At 39.0% G+C, this 27991-nt stretch overlaps 1 protein-coding gene across 4 annotated transcripts in view; it reads left to right on the plus strand.

Annotated features, from left to right (window-relative positions):
- The window catches only part of grm7 (glutamate metabotropic receptor 7), a 642411-nt gene that overhangs the window by 384797 nt on the left and 229623 nt on the right, over positions 1-27991 (plus strand). For all 4 annotated transcript variants that reach the window (XM_062973828.1, XM_062973827.1, XM_062973825.1 and 1 more), the window contains exon 5: positions 24563-24703. In XM_062973828.1, the coding sequence (XP_062829898.1) occupies positions 24563-24703 (141 nt within the window). The remainder of the gene's footprint in view (positions 1-24562; positions 24704-27991) is intronic.

Consider the following 27991-nt stretch of genomic DNA (forward strand, 5'->3'; position numbering starts at 1 on the left):
CTTTCACAGTAAAGACAACCCAATGAAACAGGAAATAAGACTTTCAAACCAGGAACGGATTTCTGCAATTATTAAAAAATGGTTTATTATAAAAGCTATGAAAATTCACCAAATATCAGAGGATAAGGGAAACGTTCCAAATTTTGGTGAGCTATCAGTGTTAAATGTGTTCTACCACTGTACCAAGTTTGAAGAAGATCACTCAAAAAATGAGGGCGGGAGAGTCCTGTAAAATCTCCCCTCGTGCTGTTTTTTTTTGGCCACTGCGCATGCGCGTCCGCCATTAACGAATTAATTTAGAAAATAACGAATTTTCGTTAATTTCGAATTTTTTGGGGGGCAAAATTCGGAAATGACATCAGAAACGAAACGCTGGCACCCCCTACTTTTGAAACGAGTTTAGAATCAATTTTTTCATGGATCGCTCAAGCCTAATAGTCAGTAGTAAGAACATATGAAATAACATCTTTGACAGGCCTTTCCTAGCAGAAGCACTTTTTATTCTACAAACTTTATCATGCCAATCCATTATTCTGCAACTGTCATGTTGGCGTAGAAAATGGATGCATACCACATTGAACACCCCCAATATTGTAACTCTTTAGTAGTATAATGCACTGGTTTGCCAATCCATGGCCCTGTGATCAGACTTGTAAACATCCTCACAACCCTGCTTTCCTGCACTATTCCCTACCCAAAAAAACCTTGCAGTCAATTTAATTTTTATTATGATTTTTATTTTAGCACTAAAAACAAAAAAGGGGAAGGTATATATAAAATAAAAGCACACTAACTGTATTGCATAGCATTTGTGTAGCATTTTAGGTACAGTAAGATGTTTTAATGGTTTAAATCACGGGTTCACGCAGGCTGAATCCACCCTTTAAAGGTAAATATATATGTTTGACTTAGGGTTTCCCTAAGTCTGAAACACTTGAAGGCACACAACATTAACAATCCTAATTAACTTGACAATCTCATCAGCCAAAAGCCGGTTCACACTACCCATTGAAATATTGATAACTTTTTTTGTTAAAATTGTACCTCGTTTTAAATATTGTATTGTTCTTTCATGTTTATTTGCATTGCAAATAAAATATGTGCTGTGTACATAGGAAATGGTTTACGCATTTTTTTCAAACTATAGTCCAGCCCCCCAACAGACTGATAGACTATAAAGTTCTCAAACTGCCCTCTGCTTAAAAACTTCAGAAACCCCTGGTTTAAACTGTTTATTTTTAATAGCTTGATATTTAATTCTATTTTAGTGTTTGTAGGGTTTTTTTTGTTTAAAACTGCATGTTGCATTGTTTTTAATTCATACCCCCTAACATCACATTGCTGCCATCTTACTGGCACAGAAACAAAAGGGATCCATCACAATAAGATAAGTGATGGGGATCCAGAGGGATGAGGAGCTATTCTATGAATAGTTAGGGATGGAAGAATCTTGGGGTAGGGAGGAAAACAAGCAGCAAGATGCACACAACATCATGCCTGCCTCATGTTAAAAAGTCCTAAATCCTTACTGTTTTAAAACAATTTACAGCGGAAGACATTAAGTACATTGGCTTTGGAATAGCATAACTGTGGAGCCTGAATTGTGTTTTCCTAGGAAGAAAAATATCTCTTGGGGTCCAGAAGCTCCAAACCTACCTTTGCTGTGCCTCAAACCTCATATTAGAACTTTATCCTTACAGCCAAAGGGGATCACTTTCAATTTATCTTCTTTCCTGCCAGGACTCAGAAGTAGGAAGGTGCCTCTTCCCTATTCTAGTACACCCACATCATTGGGGACCTGCCAATTAGAATTTCTCTGTCATTTACAATTAACTATAAAAGGAACCATATGTATAATTTATGTTAAGGAATGGGAGCACATAGAACATGCATCAGCAGCACCTACAAATATCAACAATTCCATTTATAGCCCTTCCTTATTTGTAAGAGCTCAGAGCCATCTATGATTGAGTGACTGATTAATATTTCATTGGAGCTGGGAAATGCATGATGATCTACTACAGCACACACTATTATCAACCATCATAAATAATTTTAATTTTCATAGTTGTCACTTTCTTTTTAAAAAAGGCTTATTTATTTGGTTACAAGCAGATAGTTTGGACAGTGGTAAAAATGAGAAGAAAACAATTAAAGCTACTATATTAATTTAGTTTTGAAAAATGTAATTAGAATTTTCCCCAAAGTATTTTTATTTAGCTCTTCACTGTATTAAAAACAACCATCTATTAACAGGAAACATGGAAATTTAGGGATACAACCTATAAGTCTAAGAAATATTCAGATTTACTTTGTTGAAGTACAGACAGACAGGAGCTGGTTTCATAGGTTCTTGTGCAAAAACAAAACCCTGACCTGGAGCCCATCAACGTGGACAATAGACCTTGAAGTGGGAAATAATAATAATGATAATAATAATAATAATAACAACAACAACAACAACAACAACAGCAACAACAACTTTATTCTTATATCCCACCACCGTTTCCCCTAAGGGACTCGGTGCAGTTTACACATGGCACAAAGTGCCTAAAAACAGAGCATAAAATAAACACAGTATAAAATCCAATAAATAAAACACATACACATATAAAACACCAACCAACACTCTATAAAACTGCACTCATCAATTAATGGCAGTAAGCTGCTGTAAACATGGCCAGGCTGTAGGCAATAGGACAAGGAAATGGGATAAGTGCAGAGCTGTAATAATGGAGAGTGGGCATAGGATAAAGTGCAGGCTGCATGACTGTTATGCAGAACAACTAGAAACTAGACATTTTCAAAAGCTTGTTTAAACAGCCACGTCTTCAAATTTCTACGAAAGGGGGACAGTGCGGGGACCTACCTAATCTCCCTGGGGAGGGCGTTCCAAAGCTGGGGGGCAATCCACTGAGAAGGCTCTCTCCCTCATCCCCACCAACTGTGTCTGTGACTGTGGTGGGACTGAGAGAAGGGCCTCCCCAGTAGATCTTAGAGTCCACACCAGTTCATGGGGGAATGTGGTCATGAAGATAGGCAGGACCTGAACTATTTGGGGCTTTATAGGTAATAACCTGCACCCAATGGCTCATTGTGCTGGGGGACTTGTCCATGCCGAGACCACTCTCTCTGGGGCAATTAAGGACTTCATGACCACCATGGCAACCATGGGGCTGTCCCAACTAGTATCTGGCCCTACCCACAGAGCGGGGCACACACTTGACTTGGTTTTCTGCCAGGGATGGGAGGAAGGTGGCGGTGTGGAGAAGCTTACCATTGCTCCTTTGCCATGGACCAACCATCACCTGATCAGGTTTAGACTTATTGCGCCCTCAACCTCCAACAGGGGTGGAGGACCGATTAAAATGGTCTACCCCATGAGGCTTATGGATCCGGATGGATTCCTGATGGCTCTTGGGGAGTTTCCCGCCACCTCAGCTGGTGACCCTGTCGATGCTCTGCTCACCCTCTGGAACAAGGAGGCGGCTAGGGCAATAGACAAGATTGCTCCAGAATGTCCCCTCTCGAGTACCCGAGCTAAACCATCTCCTTGGTTTACTGAGGAGCTGGCTGTGATGAAGCAAAAGAAGAGGTAACTAGAGGGCGTGTGGTGTTCAGAGCCAAACGAGTCAAACCAAACATGGCTATGCTCCTACCTTAGGGCATATACCTCAGCAATATTGCGTCCTCAAAGAACCGTCCAGTGGAGCTGTTTCGAGTTGTCAGAGGTTTGTTATATCCTGTCCCCCAAGACAGGATCCCTGACAACTAGGCAGCCCGCTGTGAAGCATTTGCTAGGTTCTTTGCAGACAAAGTCACTTTGATCGGCTTTGGCTTTGACACCATATTAATGGCAATCTCCGAGGATGTAGCACGAGCACCTGCTTGTCCCATTTTGATGGATTCTTTTCAATTGGTTCAGCTTGAGAACGTGGACAAGGTGCTTGGAGAGGTGAGGGCTACCACATGCATCCTAGAACCCTGCCCATCCTGGCTGGTGAGAGAAGCCAGAGGGGGATTGGCCGATTAGGTGAAGGTGGTGGTGAATGCCTCCCTTTGGGAAGGCATACTTCCAGCGAGCCTTAAATTGGCTGTGATCAAACCGCTGTTGAAGAAGCCATCATCCCACTCAATTGGACAGCTATCGGCCTATTTCCAATCTCCCCTTTTTGGGCAAGGTCATGGAACGTGTGGTGGCTGCACAACTCCAGGCATTTTTGTTAGACACCAATTTTCTAGATCCGGCGCAGTCTGGCTTTAGGCCAGGGCATGGTACCAAGACAGCCTTGGTCACCTTAGTCGATTATCTATACCAGGAACTGGATGGGGGAGTGTGTCCCTGCTGGTTCTGCTGGAGCTCTCAGCAGCCTTCGATACCGTCAATCACATTATCCTTCTGGGTCACCTTGCCGGGATGCATCTCAGAGGTACTGTTTTGCAGTGGCTCTGGTCTTTCTTGGAGGGGCGTTCCCAGATGGTGTCACTGGGGGACATTGTCTTGTGGGGTCCCGCAGGGGTCAGTATTCTTCCCCATGTTGTTTAACATATACAGGAAGCCGCTGGGAGAGCTCATCTGGAGTTTCAGGGTGCGGTGTCATCTGTACGCAGATGATGTCCAGCTCTGTCACTCCTTCCCACCTGTCACTAAGGAAGCTGTTCAGGTCCTGAACCGGTGCTTGGCCGCTGTGTTGGACTGGATGAGGGCGAACAAATTGAAATTCAATCCAGACAAGACAGAGGTCCTCCTGGTCAGTCGTAGGACCAAACAGGGTATATGGTTACAGCCTGTGTTGGATAGGGTCGCACTCCCCCTGAAGACACAGGTTCGCAGTCTGGGTGTCCTCCTGGAGCCCCAGGTCTCAGCGGTGGCCAGGGGAATTTGTACAACTAAGACTTGCGTGCCAGCTGCGCCCGTACCTTGGGAAGTCTGATTTGGCCACAGTGGTTCATGCTCTGGTTACATCCCGCTTGCATTACTGCAACGCTCTCTGTGTGGGGTTGTGGGGAAGACAGCCCGGAAGCTCCAATTAGTACAATGGGCAGCAGCCAGATTAATAACTGGTGCGGCATACAGGGAGTGTACCCCCCCCCCCCGCCCCCGCTAAGCCAGCTCCACTGGCTGCCAATATGCTACCGAGCCCAATTAAAAGTGCTGGTCTTGACCTATAAAGCCCTAAATGGTTCTGGCCCAATCTACTTGTCTGGACGTATCTCCTCCTATGAGCCAGCAAAATCTCTAAGATCATCTGGTGAGGCCCTGCTCTTGGTCCCACCTGCCTCGCAAGTGCAGCTAGTGGGAATGAGGGACAGGGTTGCTTCCCGGCTGTGGAACACCCTCCCCAGAGATATTCGACAAGCCCTAACCCTCCCTCTTCAGAAGAGCTCTAAAAACATGGTTATGTGCTCAGGCTTTTAATGAATAAATGACAAAGACGACATGGACCAACTTATGGCTAAAGCATGAGGTTTCTTGGATGAATTGATCTAATCATATGTTTTAAATTTTTATATTGTATTTTAATATTTTTTAACTGACTATGTGTACTATTTGTGATTTTTAACTATGTGTAGGCATTGAATTTCTGCCAATTGTTGTAAGCCGCCCTGAGAAGCTGTATCTTTCTTCAGCATTGGCAATGGGAGATAATCCACCACCACACCTAAAGGCAGCTGACTGGTCAATGGCTATTTAGCATATAGACCCTCTGCTAGAAACCTGATGCTGTCTTCCTGAATTTGCCACTTGAGCAACTGCTGTACTGTTTCAGTGGTAGGTGCAGCTGTGACCACATGGTTTGTGATGCTGTTCTTGTTCTATATATCTTACTAGTGTTGCTTTGATGGAAACCCAAAATTCTAATTTCCCCAGAATTTTCTCTATCCATAACAATAAAACAATAAAGATTCATTTTATACTGCCTGAATGTGTTAACCCAAGAAGACTCAGAAGTTCCTCTGAATCAGTTTCCATGGGTTAAATAGTAGGTTTGTGTGATTTGTTTGTATGCTCATTAAATTCGGATCTAATTCAGATCTAAAGCACTTTTGAAGCAAGTTCCGACCCACCTGCTCACTGCCTTCCCAATATTAAGAATTTGAATCAAAAGGAGCTTTTGATTCTTAAGTCTCGGATGTCTTCAGATGTAACTGTGGCCAAGTCCTGCTGAGAGGTGAAGCCAAACATGTTGGCATGCTTCTCAGCCAATCAGGGCTGATGGAGGGGGGGGAGGGAGAGGCAAAGGCATAGTTCTTGTAGTCTTTTTTTTAAAGTTGTTTTAAAAACTTTGAAAATTCCCAAAAAAATTAGTGGATGGGTGAAACATTATGAAACTTGATAAGTAAAGACTGATAAATATTTTCTACCATTGTAACAAATTTCAGTAGCTTTAAAAATGAGGGAGAAATGAGCCTCTGAATTTTCCCATTTATAGTAATTTAATAGGAAGCAGGGAGACTCCACATGCCTGGGCTGAACTGCATTTCCCAGAAAGCATTGGGCTGGACCAGTTATCTGCGGCATTGAGAGACAGTCTAATTAGTATAATATATACAATCATGAAATCTGCAAAGAGGAGTTAAGGAAGTAATTGTATATAAACGTGTGCAAAGTTATGTGGTTGTGTGTCAATATGAGGGAACCTAACCTGACTGTGCCTCTCAGCCAATCAGGGCTGACAGAAGGGGGAGGGAGAGGCGGAGGCATTGTTCTTGTAGTCTTTTTTTTAAAATTGTTTTAAAAACTTTGAAAATTCCTAAAAAAATCAGTGGATGGGTGAAATATGGTAAATATGTTCTACCACTGGATAAGTGAAACATTATGAAACTTGATGGGCAAAGCATGGTAAATTTGTTCTACTACTGTAGCAAGTTTCACCCCAATAGCTTTAAAAATAAGGGAGATAGCAGTCCCTGAAGTTTCCCCAATAGTAACGGAGGAGCTATATGCCTGCTTTAAACTACATTTCCCAGATAACTCAGCTCCTCTCTCCTCTTAACATGCCCCATCTCCTTTTGTCCTCACTCTTTCTTTATTAATAACATTGATTCCCCACTCAGCCATGGAAACCCACTGGGTGATCTTGGGCAAGTCGCATACTCTCAGCCCCAGAAAACCCAATGAAACAGGTAATAACACTTTCAAACCAGGAACAGATTTTTTATTATTATTAAAAATGTTTTTTTAATAAAAACTTTGAAAATTTGCCAAAAAATCTGAGGATAAGTCCAACATTCTGAAATTTGGTGAATTAACAGTGGTAAATGTGTTCTACCACTATAGCAAGTTTCATCAGGATAGCTCAAAAATGAGGGAGAGAGAATCCCCTCAAGTTTCCCCATTGACAGTAATGTTTTCCTTCATGAACATGCGTGTTCGCAAGGTAAGTTTTGGAAAGTTTTGAATTTTTTGCCTTCAAAATTCAGAAATGACTTTAGAAATGAAATGCCAGCGCCCCCTACTTTTGAACAGAGTTTAGAACCATTTTTTTCTGGATCGCACATACCTATTAAATAGTATGCCAGTATATTTCTTCTCCACACAGACTGATATATAAATGGGTGAGATATTTGTGTTTCACATTTTGATATGAGCTTACACCATTCACGCAGTCAAACATACTCACAGTGAGTTGAATTGACAATCCATATATCTTAAACATTTGCTGAGTCTTGATTTACCTGTACAAGACTGAACTCTCAGAGGGACTAAAATTGACTTTGGATTCTACTTATGGATAAAGATGGGATATAAATTAAATGTAATTAATTAAAATCAAATTTGCCAAATGCATGTCGGTGAATTGTTCCCACTTGCATCAGAAACAAGCCACATACCTTTGGTATGATTATTAGATCAAGCTGACCCAGTAGGAGCTGGTTTGTCAGCTTCTTTCTACTGGGCAAGCTAAATGATGAACCCATGATATATTTCTAAGATTATTTTTCTGGGTTGTCAGGCATGAGACATACCAGCACAAGACTGTTTCTGTTATGATAACATGACACAATTGTTAAAAAGGCTGAATAAATTAAACAGCACGAACACCCATGATGCTTCTCTTATACAATAAACCAGGATTACTGTGGCATCCTGGCTTATCACAAGCCAAATCCATCCATTTCAGGTTCCACTGAAATACCTGTTCCATACAACTCTGTGGTATTTATCTTCATAAGCGTTTTGTGAAAGGCGAGGAGTGGACTGTGGACTTCTTCCCTTTGCTAACTTAATTTTTCACCAGCAAATCGTTGGCTACAAATTGCCACCCATTAGTCTGTACATCATTATCAATTATGTATGGAAGCCTCAGCTAATGGCATTGCCCTGGCTTGCAATACTGAGTTGGTTTAATTGCTGCCATAGAAGGCTGTGCTTTTATGGCAGCAGCTAATGTAGAAGAAAGGGGCAGATTTTTATTTATTGGAGCAGAAAGTTTTAAAATTGGACCATTAGACCCATTGATTTGACTATAATTTAAACATGCACTTTAATTTAATCTTGAATTTATAAGGTCTTTTGGTTCTAATTTTATTGGAAACTGCATTGTGTGTGTGTACAGAGTTCTCCTGCTATTACCAAGAATCCAGGAACAGTCTGTTGTACTATAGTATCAGTCTGAAGGAAACATGTCACTATTATTTTTCTCTGTGGTGGGTTTCTGCATGCTGTTGTTTAGAAAGTTAAGACAACTGGAAGTGGGAGTCAACTCAGAAAACATAAGGCAAACACCCAAGTTCAAGTTGAAATTTGTACTCAGTTTTATTTGTTACACATGTAAAAACAGATTGAAGGAGTACCACTCAAGGTGAAACAAATAGCTCATAAAAATCTGCCCTTATCTTTAAATCAATAACTTCTTATTTTAACTTCTTCTTGTTGGCATTTTCGAAGGCATTTTGCCTTATCCATTTTAGTTGGTTAGCTACATTATCTAGCTGGAGATTTGTCTTTTCTTTTTGTAGAGATTTTAATTTTATTAAAATATTACTATTACCTGGGTATAATTTCAATTTTTTTCCCATTCCTCAATTTCTCTTTGTATTTCTTGTGTCTTTTGGTTTTTGATCCTGTTTTTCCTTGCCTTTTGTTGTATAAAGAACCCTCTCGCGTATGCCTTGTATGCATCCCAAATAATTTGTGGATTGGTATTAGAATTATCATTTAATAAAAAATACTCTTTAGTCATTTGTCTCATCCTCTCAATATCTCCTTCTTGTTTTATCAAATTTCCATCTAATCTCCAGCATCTAGTTAACTTAATTCTATTGATTAACATACTTATCGGGCAATGGTCTGACAGATCTCTTGCGAGTATTCTTGTTTCTTGTATTTTGGATATCAAGCTTTTTGAGGCCCAGATCATATCTATCCTGGTCCATAGTTTATGTCTATTTGAATAGTATGTAAAATCTTTTTGGGTAGGATTTTTAATTCTCCAGGTGTCCAATAAGTCGAATTCTTCTACTAACTGTAGAAAATTTTTCGGAAGTGATTTATTTTCCTTCTTTTGTTTACATCTTTTTTGTGTAGATTTATCTAAGTTGTTATCTATGATACCGTTGAAGTCCCCCATTATTAACCAGTGGTCCGCTTCTGCCTGATTAAGTTTTTCCCTTAATAATTTAATAAATTTTCTCTTTGGCCCATTTGGCATATAAACATTACAAATTAGGATAGATTTCTGATCCAATATTATTTTAGCCACGATCATTCTTCCCTCACTATCTCTGAATACCTCTTCCGGTTTTAATTTTTCATCTATATACAATGAGACCCCTCTTTTTTTTCCCGTCCAAAGAGTGGAAGGCAGAGCCCAGTTTACTATTTGTTAGATGACTAATATGTTTATTGGCAATACGCGTTTCCTGCAAAGCTATAACCTCATACTTATTTTTAGCAAAATAGTTAAATAACCTTTTTTTTTTAATTTGGGAGTTTAAACCGTTAATGTTGTTAGAAAAAATCTTTATTGAGCTTAAAAAACTACTCATCTGTAGCTATGTCACTTGCTGCTCCCTCCTCCTCCTCCGACGCTTCCTTTGAATCATTTCCGGTGAACAGATGTGCTTGGATGTCCTTTGGCGACTCTTCTCTTCTCTTCTTTGACTGTTTTGGATTTTTTCCCCAACTTGGTGGTTGTTGTTTTGATTGGTCCTTCTTTAACTTTCTATAGAATTCATCAGCTTTTTCTTCTGATTTTATCCAGACCTTCTCATCCTTATAGGTTAACGTTAAGCCTTCCTGCCTCTCCCATCTGAACCTGATTTGTAAGCGTTTTAGCTCATCCGTCAAAAAGAAGTATTTTCTTCTGTTGTTCAGGGTGGACTGGGGGAACTCTTTATAAATCATGACTTTCTTGTCTTTGTATATAATCGGATTAAGTCTGGACCTTCTGAATATTTCTTCTCTTGTCGTTCGTTTCACCATGTGAACAATTGTGTCTCTGGCTACCTTGTTCCTTTTGGCATAGTTAGTATGAATTCTGTGGACCATATCTATTTGTCCTGCTGCCTCTATTTCTGTACAGTTCAGTATTTTGGCTGTTATTTGAACGATAATTTGTCTGATGTTTTCTTTTGGGTCTTCAATAATATTTCTAAATCTTAGTTGGTAGTCTGTTTCGCTTCTCTCCAACTTTTCTTGTGTTTTTTCTAATTTAATGTTCTTAAATTCCATCGCTTCCATTTTGTTGTATAATTTGGATTGAGTTTTCTCTATTTTGCTATTTTGCAGTTTTAGATCAGAAATGTCCCGAGCATTGTTTTGGACTTCCAATTTAATCTTAGATATTTCCTCTTTAATTTCTCTCTTGAGATCTGCCACGTCCTCTTGCAGTTGCCTTTGTTGCGTGTCCTGTTTGGTGGCGATTTCATGCATTTCTTTCTGTATGAGGTCCTGTTTCGCTGAAATATTCTGGATCTCCCGTAATAATTCTCTCCAATTGGAGTCCTCCGGCACCGAGTTCCTTCTCTGTATAGTTTTGGTATCCTTTGTGTCGTTCTTGCCCTTAGGTGTCGCCATAGTGCCACCAAACACCTGCTTTTTAAACCTTACTTGTGTCGGAGAACGCCGCTTTTGTGCTCTGCCGCTCTTGTACTCATGTTCTTGGTTTCCTTTAGTGTGGGGGGATTCTTCTGGCTGGCCTTAGCAGTAAAGGTTCTGTGAACCCGCCTTTCCGGCGTGTCACTCTTTGGCGCGTCGCTTCGAAGGGTTTCCCCCTCACTCACTTCCTGTTCGCCAGGAGCTAATCCCGCTATCAGCTCGAGTTGCGGACTACTCCCCAGATCTCACTCAATGCCTCGTGGGATGCGCCTCTCAGACACAACACCACACTCCGTCACTCTCAGCCAAGGTCAGCCTATGTTTAACAAGTTGGCGAGCTCTGTTTTTTTTTTATTCCCCCATTACTATGGCGCCGTGCGGCTTTTTTCCCAGTTCTGAATCACAAATTCACATAAGAGAGCAACAAATTATACGTGTTCTGCAGCAGGCTTTCTGCCAACCAGACTGGGAAAGGCTCACGGAACCCGTTGTGTGGGCACAAGTTCTATCTGGATAAAGGTACGGGCATTTGCCGACGACGTGATTTGTATATTAGAAAGTCCAAAAGAAAGAATAAAAGCCTGGTTGGAGAAAATAGAGGAATTTGGGACCCTGGCAGGCTTTAAAATTAATAAGGAGAAAACAACAATTTTAACAAAGAATATGTCAAATAAAAGTCAGAAAGAACTTAATGATATTTCAGGATTAAAAATTGTCAAGAAATTCAAATATTTGGGAATATGGATAGGAGACAGAAATAATCAATTACTAGAACTGAATTATGGGATGAAATGGAATGAGATCAAAAGGGACTTAGAAAATTGGAAAAATCTAAATATATCATTATTGGGTAGGATAGCTATAATCAAAATGAATGTATTGCCTAAATTATTATATCTTTTCCGTAATGTCCCCATTATCAGGGGCAAAAAATTATTCAATGAATGGAACCGCGAGCTAAATAAATTTATCTGGAAAAACAAAAAACCTAGAATTAAATTGGCCACAATGACCACTCCAAAAGAAAGAGGGGGATTCGACCTTCCAAATTTAAATCTATACCACGAAGCATGTGCATTAGATTGGGTAAGAGATTGGGTAAGATTGGAAAAAATTAAAATACTATCATTAGAAGGAAGTGATTTGCGATGGGGCTGGCACGGCTATTTATGGCAAGACAAAGCTAGAATAGATAAACAATTTGGTAACCATTTTATCAGAGCAGCATTATTGGCAATCTGGCAAAAATACAAGAGATTCTTTTATAAGAAAAGTCCACTCTGGTTGTCTCCATTAGAGGCAACGCAACGTAGATTGCTCGGCTGGCAAAAATGGCCGACATACTCGGAAATTATTAAGAAAACAGAGGCGGGGATATCTACACCCCCCATGAAAGAATGTGAGGACATTAAAAAAGAATATAAGAATGTCACATGGCTACAATATCACCAACTAAAAGAATATTATAAAAAAGACAAAATACTAGGTTTCAGTACCACTACAGGCTTCTGGGATAATCTGCTGAAAAGGGAAAAAAAAAACTATAACAATCCTTTATAAAAAATTGTTAGAATGGAATACAGAAACCGAAATAGTTAAAGAATCAATGATAAAATGGTCCAGAAATATAGGTAGATCTATAACGATAGATGAATGGCATACTATATGGAACAAAAAAATTAAACTATGTTACTCCACTGATTTAAAAGAAAACTGGCTGAAAACAATACATAGATGGTATTTGACGCCAAAAAAACTAGGATTAATGTATAAAAACAGAGACAATAGATGTTGGCACTGTAGGGAACGAGTAGGATCATATTATCATATGTGGTGGAATTGTAAGATAATAAAAAAGTATTGGAAAACAATCCACAAAGAATGTAAAAAGATACTAAAACTGGAATTTGAGTGTAAACCGGAATATTATTTATTAGGTTTGTATAACTTTAAAGAGAGGGAGACAACAATTACAGAACAAGAGAAGAAGAACAAGGAGAGACTATTTACCTATATGGTAACGGCCGCCAGACTGGTGATAGCAAGAAACTGGAAGGAGGGGAAAAACCTCTCAAAAGATTTGTGGCTGGAGAAACTAATGGAAATTAAAAGCATGGACAGACTAACCTTTCTGATCAAAAAAACTACAGGAAGACCAATGAGAGAAACGAACTGGTCACCTCTGGAAGAATATCTTCAATGAATGATGAAATGAAGAAATTATATGCGTTCGAAGATGGAAGCTAGCTGATTGGAAGTCACATACCCAACCCTCCCCCCTATCCTACCCCCTAGGTTAGGGTCCTCCCCCCCTCCCATATTTACCTTTCACCTCCCCCTCTCCCCATCCACCTACCCCCCTCTCATACCCCCTTCCCATCCCCTCTGCCTCCCCCTCTCCTCCCCGTATGTCCTCCCCCACTTACGTGAGTCTTACCCCTTCCCCCACATTCCCCTCCCCACAATTCACTGTAAAATACCAATAAAAAGTATTATAAAAAAAAGAAAATTTTGTATACTTCATAGTTTCCTTTGAGCAAAAAATGAATGAACAATTGCAGCCTTAGGTGAAATAGCTAGGATAGCTTTTCCAGCAAACTTCCAGGAGCAAGAAGGTTCTTGAGGGGCTGTAGCTATACTATTTGTGAAGTTCTTTATCCCAAAGTATCTGACAGCTAGTATCATGCAAGAGTGGGTTTTCTTCAATTTGGGAAAAAGTTTAGGGCAGTCTCAGCTCTTACTGCCAGTCATTCATTCATTTACTGAAATAGTGATACCGCAGCCTATATCAAAAGAACTCATAGTAGCATACAAATTTAAAAATCAGTGCAACACCTTTTAAATTTAAAACAGAGATGTAATTTAAAATTTTAAAAACCTAAAGCCCATAAAACACTTTAAAACTATCCATTTATGACATGATAGCAGAGACCCCCTTTATATACTATTCCCCAACTAAGGTGGTAAGTTTTGTTCTTCTCTTTCTGTTCAAAGATCAGTTGAGAGAAGTTTTCCCCTACTAAGAAGACCAATATCTTTGGTTTGGAAAGTATTAGGTCCTTCTCTGAGGTAATGGGAAGCCTTGACAAATTGGATTAAGCTCCTTCATTAAGACCTTTTCTTAATATGTGGCTATATTGGTGGAACTCATGAGAGCTGTAGTACAAAACCTCTCAAGAGTCTTATGTTAGGAAAGGCTGATTTTAGTATTGAAAGGTATTTTATTACCCTTTAATGGGGACGAGAAGGAAAGCCAGTGTCTTCATCTAAAAATATTTTAATTACAGACCAACTTGACCATTTGACATTATGAAAAAATAATAATCTGAGTAAATAAAATGTTTTATTTCAGGAATGCTATATATGTAATCAAATTTGTTTTGACATTAGTAAGTGACCTTCATATTTATATTGCAAGAAATCATGTTCCTTGTTTCGGTCTTATGGAACATAAATAGCATGAGCAACATTCCAATTATAGAAATAATAATGTTGAATCATTTGGGTTAAAAAAAATTAACACAGTATACCAGAAATGCCTTCAGCTTAAATAACGTGCATATAGGTTCTTTGGAAAGATTATTGTATTATACAAAAACCTCCCTTTTTTCATGTTGATTTGACAGAGTCTGAATTAAAATAGGGTGGTATAGGATTAAGAATGGGACCCTTACAGATAGACTATCAACTTCATCGAACAGGGTGAAATCAGCATCTTAGGACACTTTCACCCTGTCTGGAGGACAGAGGTCAACCCAGATATCAAATGACATCGTGTGACTTTCAATATAGGCCCCGCCCTCAAATTAGGTGAAAGCATCACCAGATGCTTTCACCCCAACCTGAGAGGTTTCCAGTGCTGTGCTGGCTTCCCACGAGGGTAACATTTCCCCTGTGATGTTGGGGACTGAATGAGAGGAGAACACATGGTAGGGGGCAACTGGATGAGAGAGAAACAAATTACACAATATTAATGCTTATACCTACAGTCTTTGTTTTAATTTGACCTAGGCACACATCTTACAGAAAGGAAGGAGTCATCCATCTGCCTTTTTAATTTGCTATGGGAAGGAGTGTGATCTGGTTTGTCTGTATCTAATATATTTTCAGTCCTCAAAAGTCATGAGTTGCTAGTAGGAAAGCTGTTTCCTTCTTTGAGTGCTATAAGGTCCAAATATATATATTTTTGATTTTTTTAAAGGAACTAGTTTTTTTTACACAACTTAGCCACCAGTTTCAGATATAGCTGGTATTTTCCCTGGAGAGATGCAATCAGTTTTGTGATGCTAAATATAAAGGTTGCTTGTTGAGCTGTCATACAAATTATATTTGTATTCATATGTAAATAAAAGTTGTAATACAAATTAGAACTGCATTCATATGCAAATAAAATATATTAATTGTAGCTGTGCAAAAAGTTGATATTTCAAAAAAAGATAAGAATGTGGTGTTTAATATTGTATGCATGCTGTTGATAGAAGTCTTTGAATGTTAACATTACATCTAGTTAGATTAATTAAGCAAGTATTAAGACACTAACTACAAATGGTTTGCATGTTTTTGTGCTGAACATTTGATTTCTTGAACTAGAAAGTTATCATGATTCTGCTAGCGGTCCTTATCAAGCATTTCCAATCCAAATATAAATGCATAGAGGAGAGCCTTTTGCTTATATCTGTGGCAATTCTTCTAATACAATCTGAAAAGCACAGAGGCATTTGGCAAATGAAATAGCTATCAGAGCAATGTGTAACCTCAAAGTTACTTAACTTTGATTTTGGTTTAAAGACCAGCCGAGTTGCAGAAAAAGACTGAGCAAATGAAAAGAAAGAAATGTAATCTTCCCTCTGTTTAGCTGGATATAGGAGAAAATTATGTGCTGTGATTACTAATGCAATATACTATTTCTTGACTCAGACCCCAAAACCATAATGCCAAAAGCTAAAATAAAGAAACAGTAGCCAGATTTGCAAACAGCAGTAAATCAAAATGTATTGGGGGTGAGGCAGTGTGTTGGTGCATGAAGCCCAATTGCCCTTGCTTTAAGCATGAGCAAGAAAACAACAAACAACAATAACAACAAAGTTTTAGTTCAAGGTTTGTTTTGTGATGACTGAACCTTGAATTCCGGCTTGTTTCTCCTTAAGCAAACTAGAGCTATCACTTGTCATTTGCCTAGGTTTTATTTAGTAGTATTATCATATTGTCCACTCATATTTCCATATCATTTTGACTTACATCAATTGTGCTACTTCACTCATTTTCTTCTTCAAAGTAGCAATGAGAAATTTCATCATTTTCCTCCTGCTATATGAAAATCTTTGTAAAGCACACAGTTTTCAAAGTTTATTTGCAGCTTGGGAATTATTTGGTGCAATGTTCACAGGTGATTATTTAGTATAGAAAAAAAATAAAATAATATTGCAATACAGAAATATTAATTCCTCCACAAGGCATGCTGTTTTCTATGCAAGTCAACCATGTGGAGTTTTATGCAGAATAAATCCCCAGTTAAGTCTTTGCTGCATAGAAAACAGTATTTTTGCACAGAAATTAATATTTCTTCATTGAAATATTATTGTCTACACAGAAAATGCAATTATATGTACAGAAAAAAAACTTGTTTCCCAAAACAACCACATGCAAATTCTCTATAGGATAATTCTCATCAGTCCAGAATTCTTCTATATCCTTTAATGCAGTTCAACACCACTTTAACAGCCATGGCTTATTGCTATTGAGTCCTGGAAGTTGTCATTTTACAAATCTTTAAACTTCTCTGCCAAACTACAGATTCCAGGATTCCATAGCAATGAGAAACAGCAGTTAGGTCAAACTACAATTATTCTGCAATATAGATGCACCCCTAGTTTGATACTCGAAAAACATGTTTTAGACCATTTACAAATATTATTTGCATTCATGTTGTACCAGTAATTTTCCTGTTAGTTAAACCAACTTTTTGTTAATTAAATCAACTTGCCTGTTACAAACGATTTGGTATTGAATAGGACACATACTGAGCAAAGATAATTTATAGAACAATGACATTCTATCACCTCTTGCTAAAAGGAAAAATAAAATTGGGTGTGGATATTTTATGATTTTTCATTCTTTTTTATAACTGTATGGCAGACATTTTCAAACTTCTTGGCTTTTCTTAATTTACAATCCCAATAAGATTTTCCTTTGTACCTTCAATGAACAGTCATCAGCTATCTAAAGACAGGCCAAAGCATTCACTAGTTTCAGATTGACTTGGAGGTTGCCATCAAGTCATCTCACAGAGGCAAACCAGATTGTGTGAATGCATCAATTGGCATAAGGCGTAATTGTGAGAGCTGAATAACACATCTGTCTATATGTGTGTGAAAGAGAAAGACAGTGGGAGAGAAAGAATATAAGTATAAAGGAAGAAAGATGGACTGAAGCAAGGTTGCATTTTTACGGCAGCCAAATGGAAACTGAAGCTTTGCAGGCGATTTCTAATCCTGTAATGCATGACTTGTGCCACAAGCGAAGTGATCACAGCTGCCCATTGCTCTTTCATGCTGCATGATGTCCCATTAGTAGCTGTCAGTATACTGCTGCCCAAGCAGTGCTGTCTGGGCCTTTGCCCACACTGACATCACAGTTCTTGTCTCTGCAGCTTGCTCCCATGTGAGCTTTATTTGTTGCAGTCATATAGGTCAGTGATTTGACATCAGGTTGGCATTTATCTTATGTGTCTATTGCTTTATGATGCCTCTTATTTTCAAAGGGTCTAGCTGAATTTCACTGATGCTGCTTCATCTCTGGGGCCACAGACGCCTGAACAAATCCTGAGCCTGGGAAATCAGTGCAACTAAGGGCAGCAGGCTGCTTAGCGGCTCATGTCAACACTCTGATTACATTCTCATAATATTATGTGCAGTCGCCAGGGGAATGAAAGATTTCCTTACTAACATTTGCTCAGATTACACCAAGGAAAAGTAATTGTGTTCCAGTTAGTGTTAGAGTTCATGAAGATTTAAGGTTACACATCTGCTCTGCCAATGTTTTCCTGGGTAGCTGTTGGAAGTTTCTGTATCTCATCTTTGCTTCCATTATAGTACATAGGAAGAGCACTGGCTCAACTATATAAGCATCAGATATACATTATATTATCAGCAGAGACAGACTATGGATCCACTCATTGGCAACAACATTGCTGTTGAACTGCCATCTTCATTTATATGGATTTGGGTAAAACAGTTTCAAAGCTTTTGAATTTGAATTTCAAACCAACAGATTTTATTTGGATTTATGGAATATTTTGTATAATCTAACATACATTGCAAATGTGTTTTCTCATCCTAGGTGTCTTGAACTTCTAAGAGGTAAATTATTGGATGACCGTGTGGAATAACTCATTTGTGATATCATGTTAGTGAATGTGTGGATGTTTTGAGAGTTCAAGCGGGTTCTTGACCACACACTAGACACAGGAATTCCCCCTACTCAACATGAAATGGAAAATTATGATAGAGAATGACTCCTTTTTGCCTACTGATTATATATTTTATGAAGACCACTATCTCCCTTTTACAGAAGGATGAATTCATTAGCATATGTGATCCTAAATCCAATAACTAATTCCAAGTAGAGTAGACTCATTAAATAAAGAAGATACATGAGTGTTAATTAGCCATTCAAAATGGATTCTGTGGTTCCATTCATGTTGATTAGAAATAAAAAAGGGGAAATTGTATGGAACATTCCCATGCATACGTTTCTTTTCGAGCAAGGTTCAGGGGGCCAGTTTCAAGAAATTTATGCCATGTCCAGAACACCTCCCCAGAAAGCTGCAAAGCCCTTTGGAGGCATCATTATTCTTCTGTTAAAAACTAATGGTAAGAGAAGAGGCAATGACAAGAAGTTACTGGTCTGGTTCCAAGGTGAAGAGAAAGGAGAGTGCACTACATTTAAGGGTGCAGCTATACTGAAATATGAATGCAGTTTGATTCCCCTTTAAGTGTCATGGTTCAATTCTATGGAATTTGTAGTTTGGTGAAAGGCCATCACTATTTGACATAGAAAGCCAATAACCATATAAAGCTTTAACTCCCATGGTTCTGCAGCAGTGAGCCATGGGGGTGTCACAACTCTGCACAGCATCTCTCAGTATAAACAGCCATTCACTATGATCATTGTCAGTCAGGGATCCAAGCCAAAGTAGATTCAAACAACAAACTATGCAGGAATAATCCAAAAATTGTATTTAATAGTCCAGTCCAAAGGTCCTCACCAAACCATCCAAAACTATGCATAATCCAAAGTCCAAAACCAAGATCTAGCACAGTCATCCAACAGCACTCCAAGCTGTAACATGTTCCAAACATTGTTCCCACCAAAGACCAAATCCAAACTGCCACTCTTTATACTCCATAGCACAAGTGCTCTCACCTGTCAGCCTTTCTCTGTGCCAGCCAGGCAGATCTATGCAGCTGAATAGCATGAGTCCTCAGTTTCAGTCTTTCTGTGATATTTCAGTTAGCCTCATCACTCTCCTGATCCTGAGTTAACTCAGGACTCCCACTTGCCAGAAGCACTTGATTCTACACTGCAGGGGTATCTTCCTCAGTATCAGGCTGCAGCTGTTGTTATTCCCTGCTTTCTACTGACTCAGATGCCGAGCCTGGCAGCCCTTCATCTTCATTTGTATTGCAGACCCTGTGTTGTGAATGAGTCTTCTGAGGCTGTGAGTGATAATGGAGGGATCAGGAGAGGAAGGAAGAACCCTCGCGAGGAGGGCTCACTGGAAGATTTATACAGGAAGAGAATCAGGGAGATTGATGGGGAGTCTTCTGAGGAAGATTCATGTGGGGACTTCGTAGGGGATCTTGAGCTGGAAATGGATGCTGAGGAACCAGTGGTGATGGAGGAAGTTGGCATAGATTGGGTACGGGCTCCGGAGGATCTTGGGGAGGAATCTGGGTCCATGGATGCTGTAAATGCTGGAGAGACTTGGCTATCTTCAGAAGCAGATCCCACATGGTCTGCCTGGAGGAATGAGGGTAGTTCCACAGGTGTGGATAGAGTTGGGTGTGGGCAGGATGATCTTGACTCTGATGAGGAGTTTGGGACGCGTGATCCAAGGGCATTGGTTGTTTGAAGCTCAGATTCTGATGAGGAGTTTGGGACACCTGATCCAAGGGCGTTAGAGGTTTGGACACCCAAGGAAACCTAAATAAATTGGGGATGTTGGGTCACTATGCTTTGATTGTGGCAAGGTATTGCTGGGCGCCATTGGGTTTCCTGCACGTGATTCTGAAGACTGGCTTGGGACTTTGCAACAGATGTAAGTTTGATCCGGGTTATTCTGCAACGGAGGGCTGGAATTGTGTGGGTTTCCCTGGACTGCACTGTTATTACTATTTTGCATTAGCTGCTGTTCACCTCCGTTGTCTTGGCTCTTGGTGCCATTACATGACGTGGACCTTCTTGTGATGACTTCACCCCTTGGACCAGAACTCAACTCGGCTTATCTCTTCGCTCCCAAACTCGGCTTGGCGTCATTCCTATCTTTGTAGCTGTCTACTGTTGCTGACTACTGACTTTGTTTCTGACCCTGACACATTCTCCTTACCCCGACTTCGGACCGGCTTGACTACGTTACAGCATTCTGCTCCTTTAACTCCTGGCTCGGCGTTTGTCTTTGCAGCGGTTTGCTGCTAACTCTTAAACGTCTTCCAGTTTCGTTTGTTTTTGCCACTCACAGCAAAGAGCTTTTTAGCCCGGTTTGGGTTCTTGTTTCAGTTTGGAATAGCTGTTGTACTTCTGGGTTTTGGGAAAGTTTTGGGGGCTTCATAACTGTTTGCCTTTGTTTGTTTTGCCATTTTAAGCCTGTTTAGAGCTTTTGGGCTGAGTTCAAGTATTCTATGTTAAATCCGGATTATATCTCTGGTTAATCCGGATTATATGCCAATTAATACTTTTGGCGTTTTTCCTGCTTTGACTGCCTAATAACACTGAAGATTAAGTGTTTCAAGTCTGTTAATTTACTGAACTATTTTTGGACTATTACTTTAATAAACTATATTTTGGCTCTCAGTTGGCATCTGACCTTTGACACCCTGACAGGGGGCTAAATGGTGTCAACCTGCATTACTTATGAAGTGCAGATGAACCCAGAATCAGGCTCAGTTGTATATTGCCAAACTGGGATCCAATCAAATCATTTCCATGAGACCCCTAGTACTGAATTTTCTTCAAGAATAGAAATGGCCCTGTTAGCCATCCTAGCTGTAAACTGAGAATGCAATGCATTTTGTATTGCTGTTGCAGGTGCTAAATATTCATAACTGAATTTAAAATATACAGTTTGGCCTAGGGATCCCGATCCCCCTAGACCAGAGTTTCTCAAACTGTACTCCTCCAGATTTTCTGGACCCATAGTTCCTAACAGCTGATAAACTGGCTGAGATTTCTGGGAGCTGAAGTCCAAAACACCTGGAGAAGCATAATTTGAGAAACACTGCCCTAAACTATTAATGTTACTCCTTACAGCATCTACTCTGTTTCTTATTTCAGTATTTATGAAGTAACCTGTTGCTTCTGCTCATTACACATATGAGATGCTAATGTGCTGCATTATTATGCTACTTGTTACTTTTATAATACAATATTTTCCTTTGAGAAAGAAAGAAAAATATTACAATTGATAAGAGAGTGGCACAAAGATTTTCTATATAAAAATAAGAATTAGAGTGCCTCAAAAACATTATTTTGAAAATAGGTTTTGAAAGTGAAATGCTTGGGTCCCCAAATGGAAAAAAAAAGGGTATAAAGGAAACAAATAAAATAGAAGTAGAAACTTTGATTGATTATACCAAATAAGGTGGTTTCAACCTTTCTTATAATACTTTTTAAATGTACCTTCATTGCTCGCAAGAAATAAATGGTATAAACTTGTTAGTTTTAAACTCTGCTAAAATAGTAGTTCTTGAATTTTCTAGATTTTTGCGAGCATTAAAATAGATAAGCTTCATGAGACCTTTTTAATAATGATGGCGAATGATTACGACTATGGCCACAAAGCCTTTTCACTGTGAAAGCTAATTTTGACACAGCTCCTAGGCTTGTAGGAAATTTTAAGGATCTTTCATGTATCTTTAACAGAAGAGTCTGGGAAAAAGCTGCTGTAAGGTATGCTAAAAATTCATTCTGAACTATTTATTAGCACTGATTTTGTGAAGTTTATCTTAACTTGAAATAAAGTTAAGCCCTTGTAAAGAGCTCTCTATTGATCTATCAGTTGCGATTCTGCATGGCTTAAGGTAAGCTCTCAAAAGATGAGTTTTCTAGATAAAGGGGAAAAAATTCACAGCAACACTCAGATCCTTTTCAGAATTTCCATATCAAAGCTCAATGTTTTGCAATATAGCTCATCTTCTTTGCAAGCTGACAAAATGAAGGTAAATTCAGACAATCTCATTTTAGATAAAAAAGGAGAGGGCATCTCATTCAAGGCCCAAGTCACATATTTCACATAGTACCGTTGGGTGGTGGGCGATCCTTCTTCAAATAAGATAAACCAAAGAATGCATTTAGTCAATGAAGGTGTGCTGAAATAAAGATTATTGGCCTGATCATAGAAACATCTTCCAAGTAGCTATGGAAGTTCATGTGAGAAAAGCATGGATGATGTGTATGACAAGCTGTTTGCCAGGTAGATGATTCTGATGGTGATGACGATACCCAGTGTGAGTCTCTCAGATGAACACCGAATAATCCTGAAGTACCCAAGTAGCATTCTGATGTTCTTCAGAAAATACATAACGGGAAGAGGGAAGAGCTGTAGTTTGTGTTGATGTTGAGATCAACTTCAAATATTTTTTTGTGCCTGCCTACAATAGAATTTAAATCGACACACACAAGGGAGATTTAGGAAGGCCTCATAATCTCTGGAACTCTGTTGCATTTCAAAATTACTGGCTTGATTATTAACTGGACATTGAAAATGTATTTTTTTGTATTTTTTCCTACTAATTAAAAGGATTTTAATTAGACTGCTGTTTTAGGGTATTGCTTTGCTTTGTGATCTCTGGTTTTATTAAGCTGAGTGCTGCTTTAATATTATGGCTAGCTTCTGTTTAATGATATTGTGATTGGATGTTGTTGAATTTTCAGTTTTAATGATGATGCTTTTTATACAATTATAAATTTGTTCAGTTTTATTGAATATTATTTTAAGTCACCCTGTAAAATCATTACTAAAAGAGATGACATAAATGTATTAAATGGATAAAGCAATTAATACTAGAATCTTCTAGTATTCATTGTTTTATTCATTCAATGCATTTATTAAATGAATAAAGAATATAAGATTCCCAATAAAACTTATGACAGTCTGTCAGCAGTCAGATTAATCTCCTGGAACAATAGGTTGTTCTGGTGTTTGGAGCTTATGAGCAATTTTCCAAAATACCCTTTCCTTTAATTCAGCCATGGGGTGGGAGATTAAAAATGAAACACTGGAGACCAGAATTCACCAGTGTCATGACAACAGAATGGGTAATTTAGAAAATGTGCAATTATCTACAAGTCATGGAAAAACTAGCCGTTGCAATGTATGTAACCAGGTACACAACTCAATACTGAAAATACAGATGGGAAAATGGACAAAGGAAAATAGCATATAAAGAGAATTCTAGATAGAAAAATGCTGTTTCTCTCAATCCAAACTGCTGAAACCTACCTTTAAAAAAGCAAGCGGCTGATACAAGCCAATGTGTTCTGCAACACTGGTGAACAAAGTGCTGAAGAATGATGCATCCAGTCTCCTCCTACCAACAAACCACATAACAATGACTAGAAGCAAGGACCCCTCTGGGGTCTAGTTGCTGTTCCCCGTTTCACTGCAGCTGACTTGCATGAAAGGGTTAAACAAGCCATCCAACTTGCATTTACTTGATACAGCTGTCTGTCTTTCATAGTAGATCTTAGGTCATTTTCTGTCATAGTAATACTGTCATTATAATAAAGGGGAATAGAAAACAGCTACAAGGCCATAGGTCTGTCTGATAACCCTAACTGTCTAACAGGATAACAACCACAATACACAGCTGAACCTCACTTTTGTTCTTGTGCCTGGGCAAATTCCAGATCAGGATCTCCATGCCCAGGTAGAGGAAGCTAAATCTTTCCTTCCTAGTCACTTTCCCCTCAATTTCCCTCTTCTCCCTTGATTTCTTCAAATGTTATAACATGTTTACATATTGTGATATGATGATAGGACTTTGCCAAATAAACAGTGGGTGAGAGCAGGAAACATTCTTTACTGTGAGGTAGACTCACAGACCATGACATTTCAACCACCAGCCAATTCAGCTTCTGGCTAACTGCTAATATTTGGACATCAAATAATAATTTAGAGAACTGGTTGAATGACTTGTATCTTCATAAGATATTGCAAATCATGAAATCTTGCATAGTACAATTTTTATAAAATAAAAAACAATGACACTTTTCTCTGTGTCTCTTTCTCTCTTTTTTTAGGTTTTGATACCTACTTTACTTCCCGTACACTGGAAAACAACAGAAGAAATGTGTGGTTTGCAGAGTATTGGGAAGAAAACTTCAATTGCAAGTTGACAATTAGTGGATCAAAAAAAGAAGACACAGATCGTAAATGCACAGGTAATTTCATTCTCTTTGTCCTTCTCATGATGCTGTACATGGCCTGCATTTAAATGTCTGTGAAAACTAGTTGGAGGCAGATTGAAAAAGAGAGGATGATAGAAATTGAAATTTTATAAGTTTAGTGAGGGAAGAGGAACTATGAAGCATGAGCCTTGCAAGAAAGAGGAAATAAATTAGGCACAATGCACTCTTTCTATTTCTACTTGTCCTTTCTTTGGCAACTGTCATTCTTTTAAGTGATTTTGTGCTAAAAAGAGGGAGATGGTTGTTTCATTTTGATTTTTTAAACATACAGTTATTTTGTACAAAAATACTGCATTTGTAAGTACTATTCTGGAAAACACAGTGATTTCTCTAGGCATTTCTAGCCAAGGGTATCTTGATTATAAGTTATCTCATTTTGAAGACACATGGTTACACAATAGGTGAATGTAAGAACTATGAGATGTGCCCTTGGGATCAGAGTACACTGCTTTAAACTTACAGCCTCATCACATTAGAACACTGGTTCTCAACCTGGGGTCCACGGATGTTTTTGGCTTACAATCCCCAGAAATCCCAGCCAGTTTACCAGCTTTTGGGATTTTTGGGAGTTGAAGACCAAAACCATCTGGGGACCCCAGGTTGGGAACCACTGCATTGCAACATGGATCCACTTTAAATCTGGTTTCTGCCTCCTGAAGAATTCTGGGATTGTAGTTTAGTGAGGCCCAGGACCTCTCTGGCTGAGCAGTATAATGACCCCTCCCTAAACTACAAGCCCCAGAATTCTGCAGGAGGCAGGAACTGGATTGAAAGTGGATTCATGCTGTAGTGTGATGAGGTTCCCAGTCCATCAGCTTCCTAATGGAAGCTTTCCTCACAGAATAAAATGTTCCATACAGTTATCATGAAGATTTAATTTATTAGAATTGGTCTAATCCTTATTTGCAACAATAGTTTCTACCCATTTCATACAATGGAAAATTACACAGATAAATTCAGGGCTATCTTGGGAGAATTTGCTGCTTATGACAAAGACACAAAAAAGCTGACTCGATTTCCAGTGTAGCAATGAAATACATCATCCATTAGCCCAAGGAAATAGAGGAAATTGGAGGAACAGGATAGGCTATGTGGTACACTAAGAACTTTCATTTGATGAAAGGAATTGTTAGGAGGCTTAGGAAAAATAGCCAAGAAACTGCTCTTGTTATCTGCCAGTGTTTGTTACCCGAGGTAGCTTTCTTACCCTGAAAAGTGTTGCTGTTTCCAAATTTTCCCTGATTTATAATATGATGCACAGGGACAAAGGGACAAAGCTGCTTCACGTAGTTTTTCCCCAAGTCAGGCAATATTGGGTAAGTTAGTCTCACACTTTGTTGGGCCAGAAATGTTTCAGAGAACCTGAGTGACATAAAGAGGGAATCACCCCCTCTTTTTAGCCTCCTCTCTCTGAGTTATGCCAGTGCCCTTGCTAGCATCAGCAGTGATGCTCAGGGATAGCTAGGGGTGTTTTGGAACTCTGTGGCCACTACTATGACAGCATCAGTATGACCAAGGTAATGATGGCTGTCCTGTGGAGCTTAACAGGGGTAGGCCCCACTGGATGGTCAGGATTTTGTCCCAGCGCTGCAGTCGAATGGATGCAGGCATTGTAGCAAGCCCTGGGACTAGTCCAAAGTACCGCACTCCAGACCAGCCCCAGGTGTTCCTGCCCATGTAGATCTGCCCTAAACTGAAACTGTTGTGCTTTGGCTCTTTCATGAGTAAACTTGACTCATTTTTAAAAAGGCAGTGATACTAGTCAAGGTAGAAAACAGATAAAAAGACCCTTATTCTCCTGAATTCTCCTGAATTGCAATAAACTAGTGACCAGGGAAACAGTGGTATGATGTGGGAAGCCATTGTTGATAAGTTGAATTTCGAGAATTTTAAGTTTGGATGTTTTTAAGATCAGCTTCAAATTACAATAATCCAACCAAGAAGTTATCAACTGTGTGACAGGAAGATATTTGTTGTTTTAAGAATGGACACCGTTGGGCACAGACAGACCAGGAGAAATGCATACAGCAGCATATTTCACAGATTGATGCAACTTTGAAGTTGTTTCACATATTACCAGCAACAGAAGATGTCTGAGTGACTCACAATTACCCATCTGTGAAATTGAATTAAAGGACTGAGAAGGTAGTTTTGAGATGGGGGATTCGGCGAATAAAATCATCCAATCCAGCAGAGGAGCACAGTTAAAAACACTGGTTTTAAAATTCTTCAGTTCCCAACTGTCAGAGAGACTGTGTAAATTAGCACTTTAAAAAGGCACTTTATAAACAACGTTTTTTTCCTATAGAATTCTTCAGATTTCCCATTAGATTTCTTCAAATAATATGTGACATAAATTGTGACTCTGTATGTTTAATACAAACATACATGGATGTTATGTTACACTAAAATTGGAGAAGATAGATAGATAGATAGATTTGAAAATTTGTGTCAGTATGGATGTAAAGAAATATTCTCTTACCTCATACATGAAAGAATTGATAAACACATTCACATACTGCACTGTGAAAATGGTGGAAGGATGCAAACTTTGAAGAGAGCTTTGGAATAAAATTAATATGGGGTAAGGATATGATTTTACCACACAATAGTCAAAATCAAATTTGGGGGTATTGAAATTGCTATTTTAGTTTTAAAAACCAATTAGAAATTGCATAACTGATTCTGTCTACATCAAATCTGGATGAACTCTTGGGGGGGTCAAATGATCATTTGTGGGTCGTTCATACACTACATTAGCATGCATGTCAGAAATCAGAAATAATTGAGGGTGCAGGGGAGAGACCTGTCCAAATGCTTTCAGATAGGTTTTTGGGGTTTTTTTGTTTTGTTATATTGGGATAAGGATTGCAAAAGAGTAGTTGTGGTCCAAAATTGACCCTTGGTTCAAATTTCAAATTTCTAAAATGTATTTTGCCTAATATGTGTATGCAAATATGAAGTTTGTGAGGCCTGGAAAGGGCGAAGGGCCGTATGTTGCACACGAGCTGCAAAATTTCCACCCTTGGTCTTTATTAACCCAATTAGATTAGGTTTGTCAGATATTGCAGTTGTTTTCTGAGACATACAAATTGCAATAGGAGTTGGATTTAGAGCAGTGATTCTCAACCTGGGGTCCCCAGGTGTTTTTGGCCTTCAACTCCCAGAAATCCTAACAGCAGGTAAACTGGCTGGGATTTCTAGGAGATGTAGGCCAAAAACATCTGGGGGCCCCAGGTTGAGAACCACTGATTTAGAGCA

Source organism: Anolis carolinensis, chromosome 2 (assembly GCF_035594765.1).
Source record: "Anolis carolinensis isolate JA03-04 chromosome 2, rAnoCar3.1.pri, whole genome shotgun sequence".
NCBI classification, from domain to species: Eukaryota; Metazoa; Chordata; class Lepidosauria; order Squamata; family Dactyloidae; genus Anolis; species Anolis carolinensis.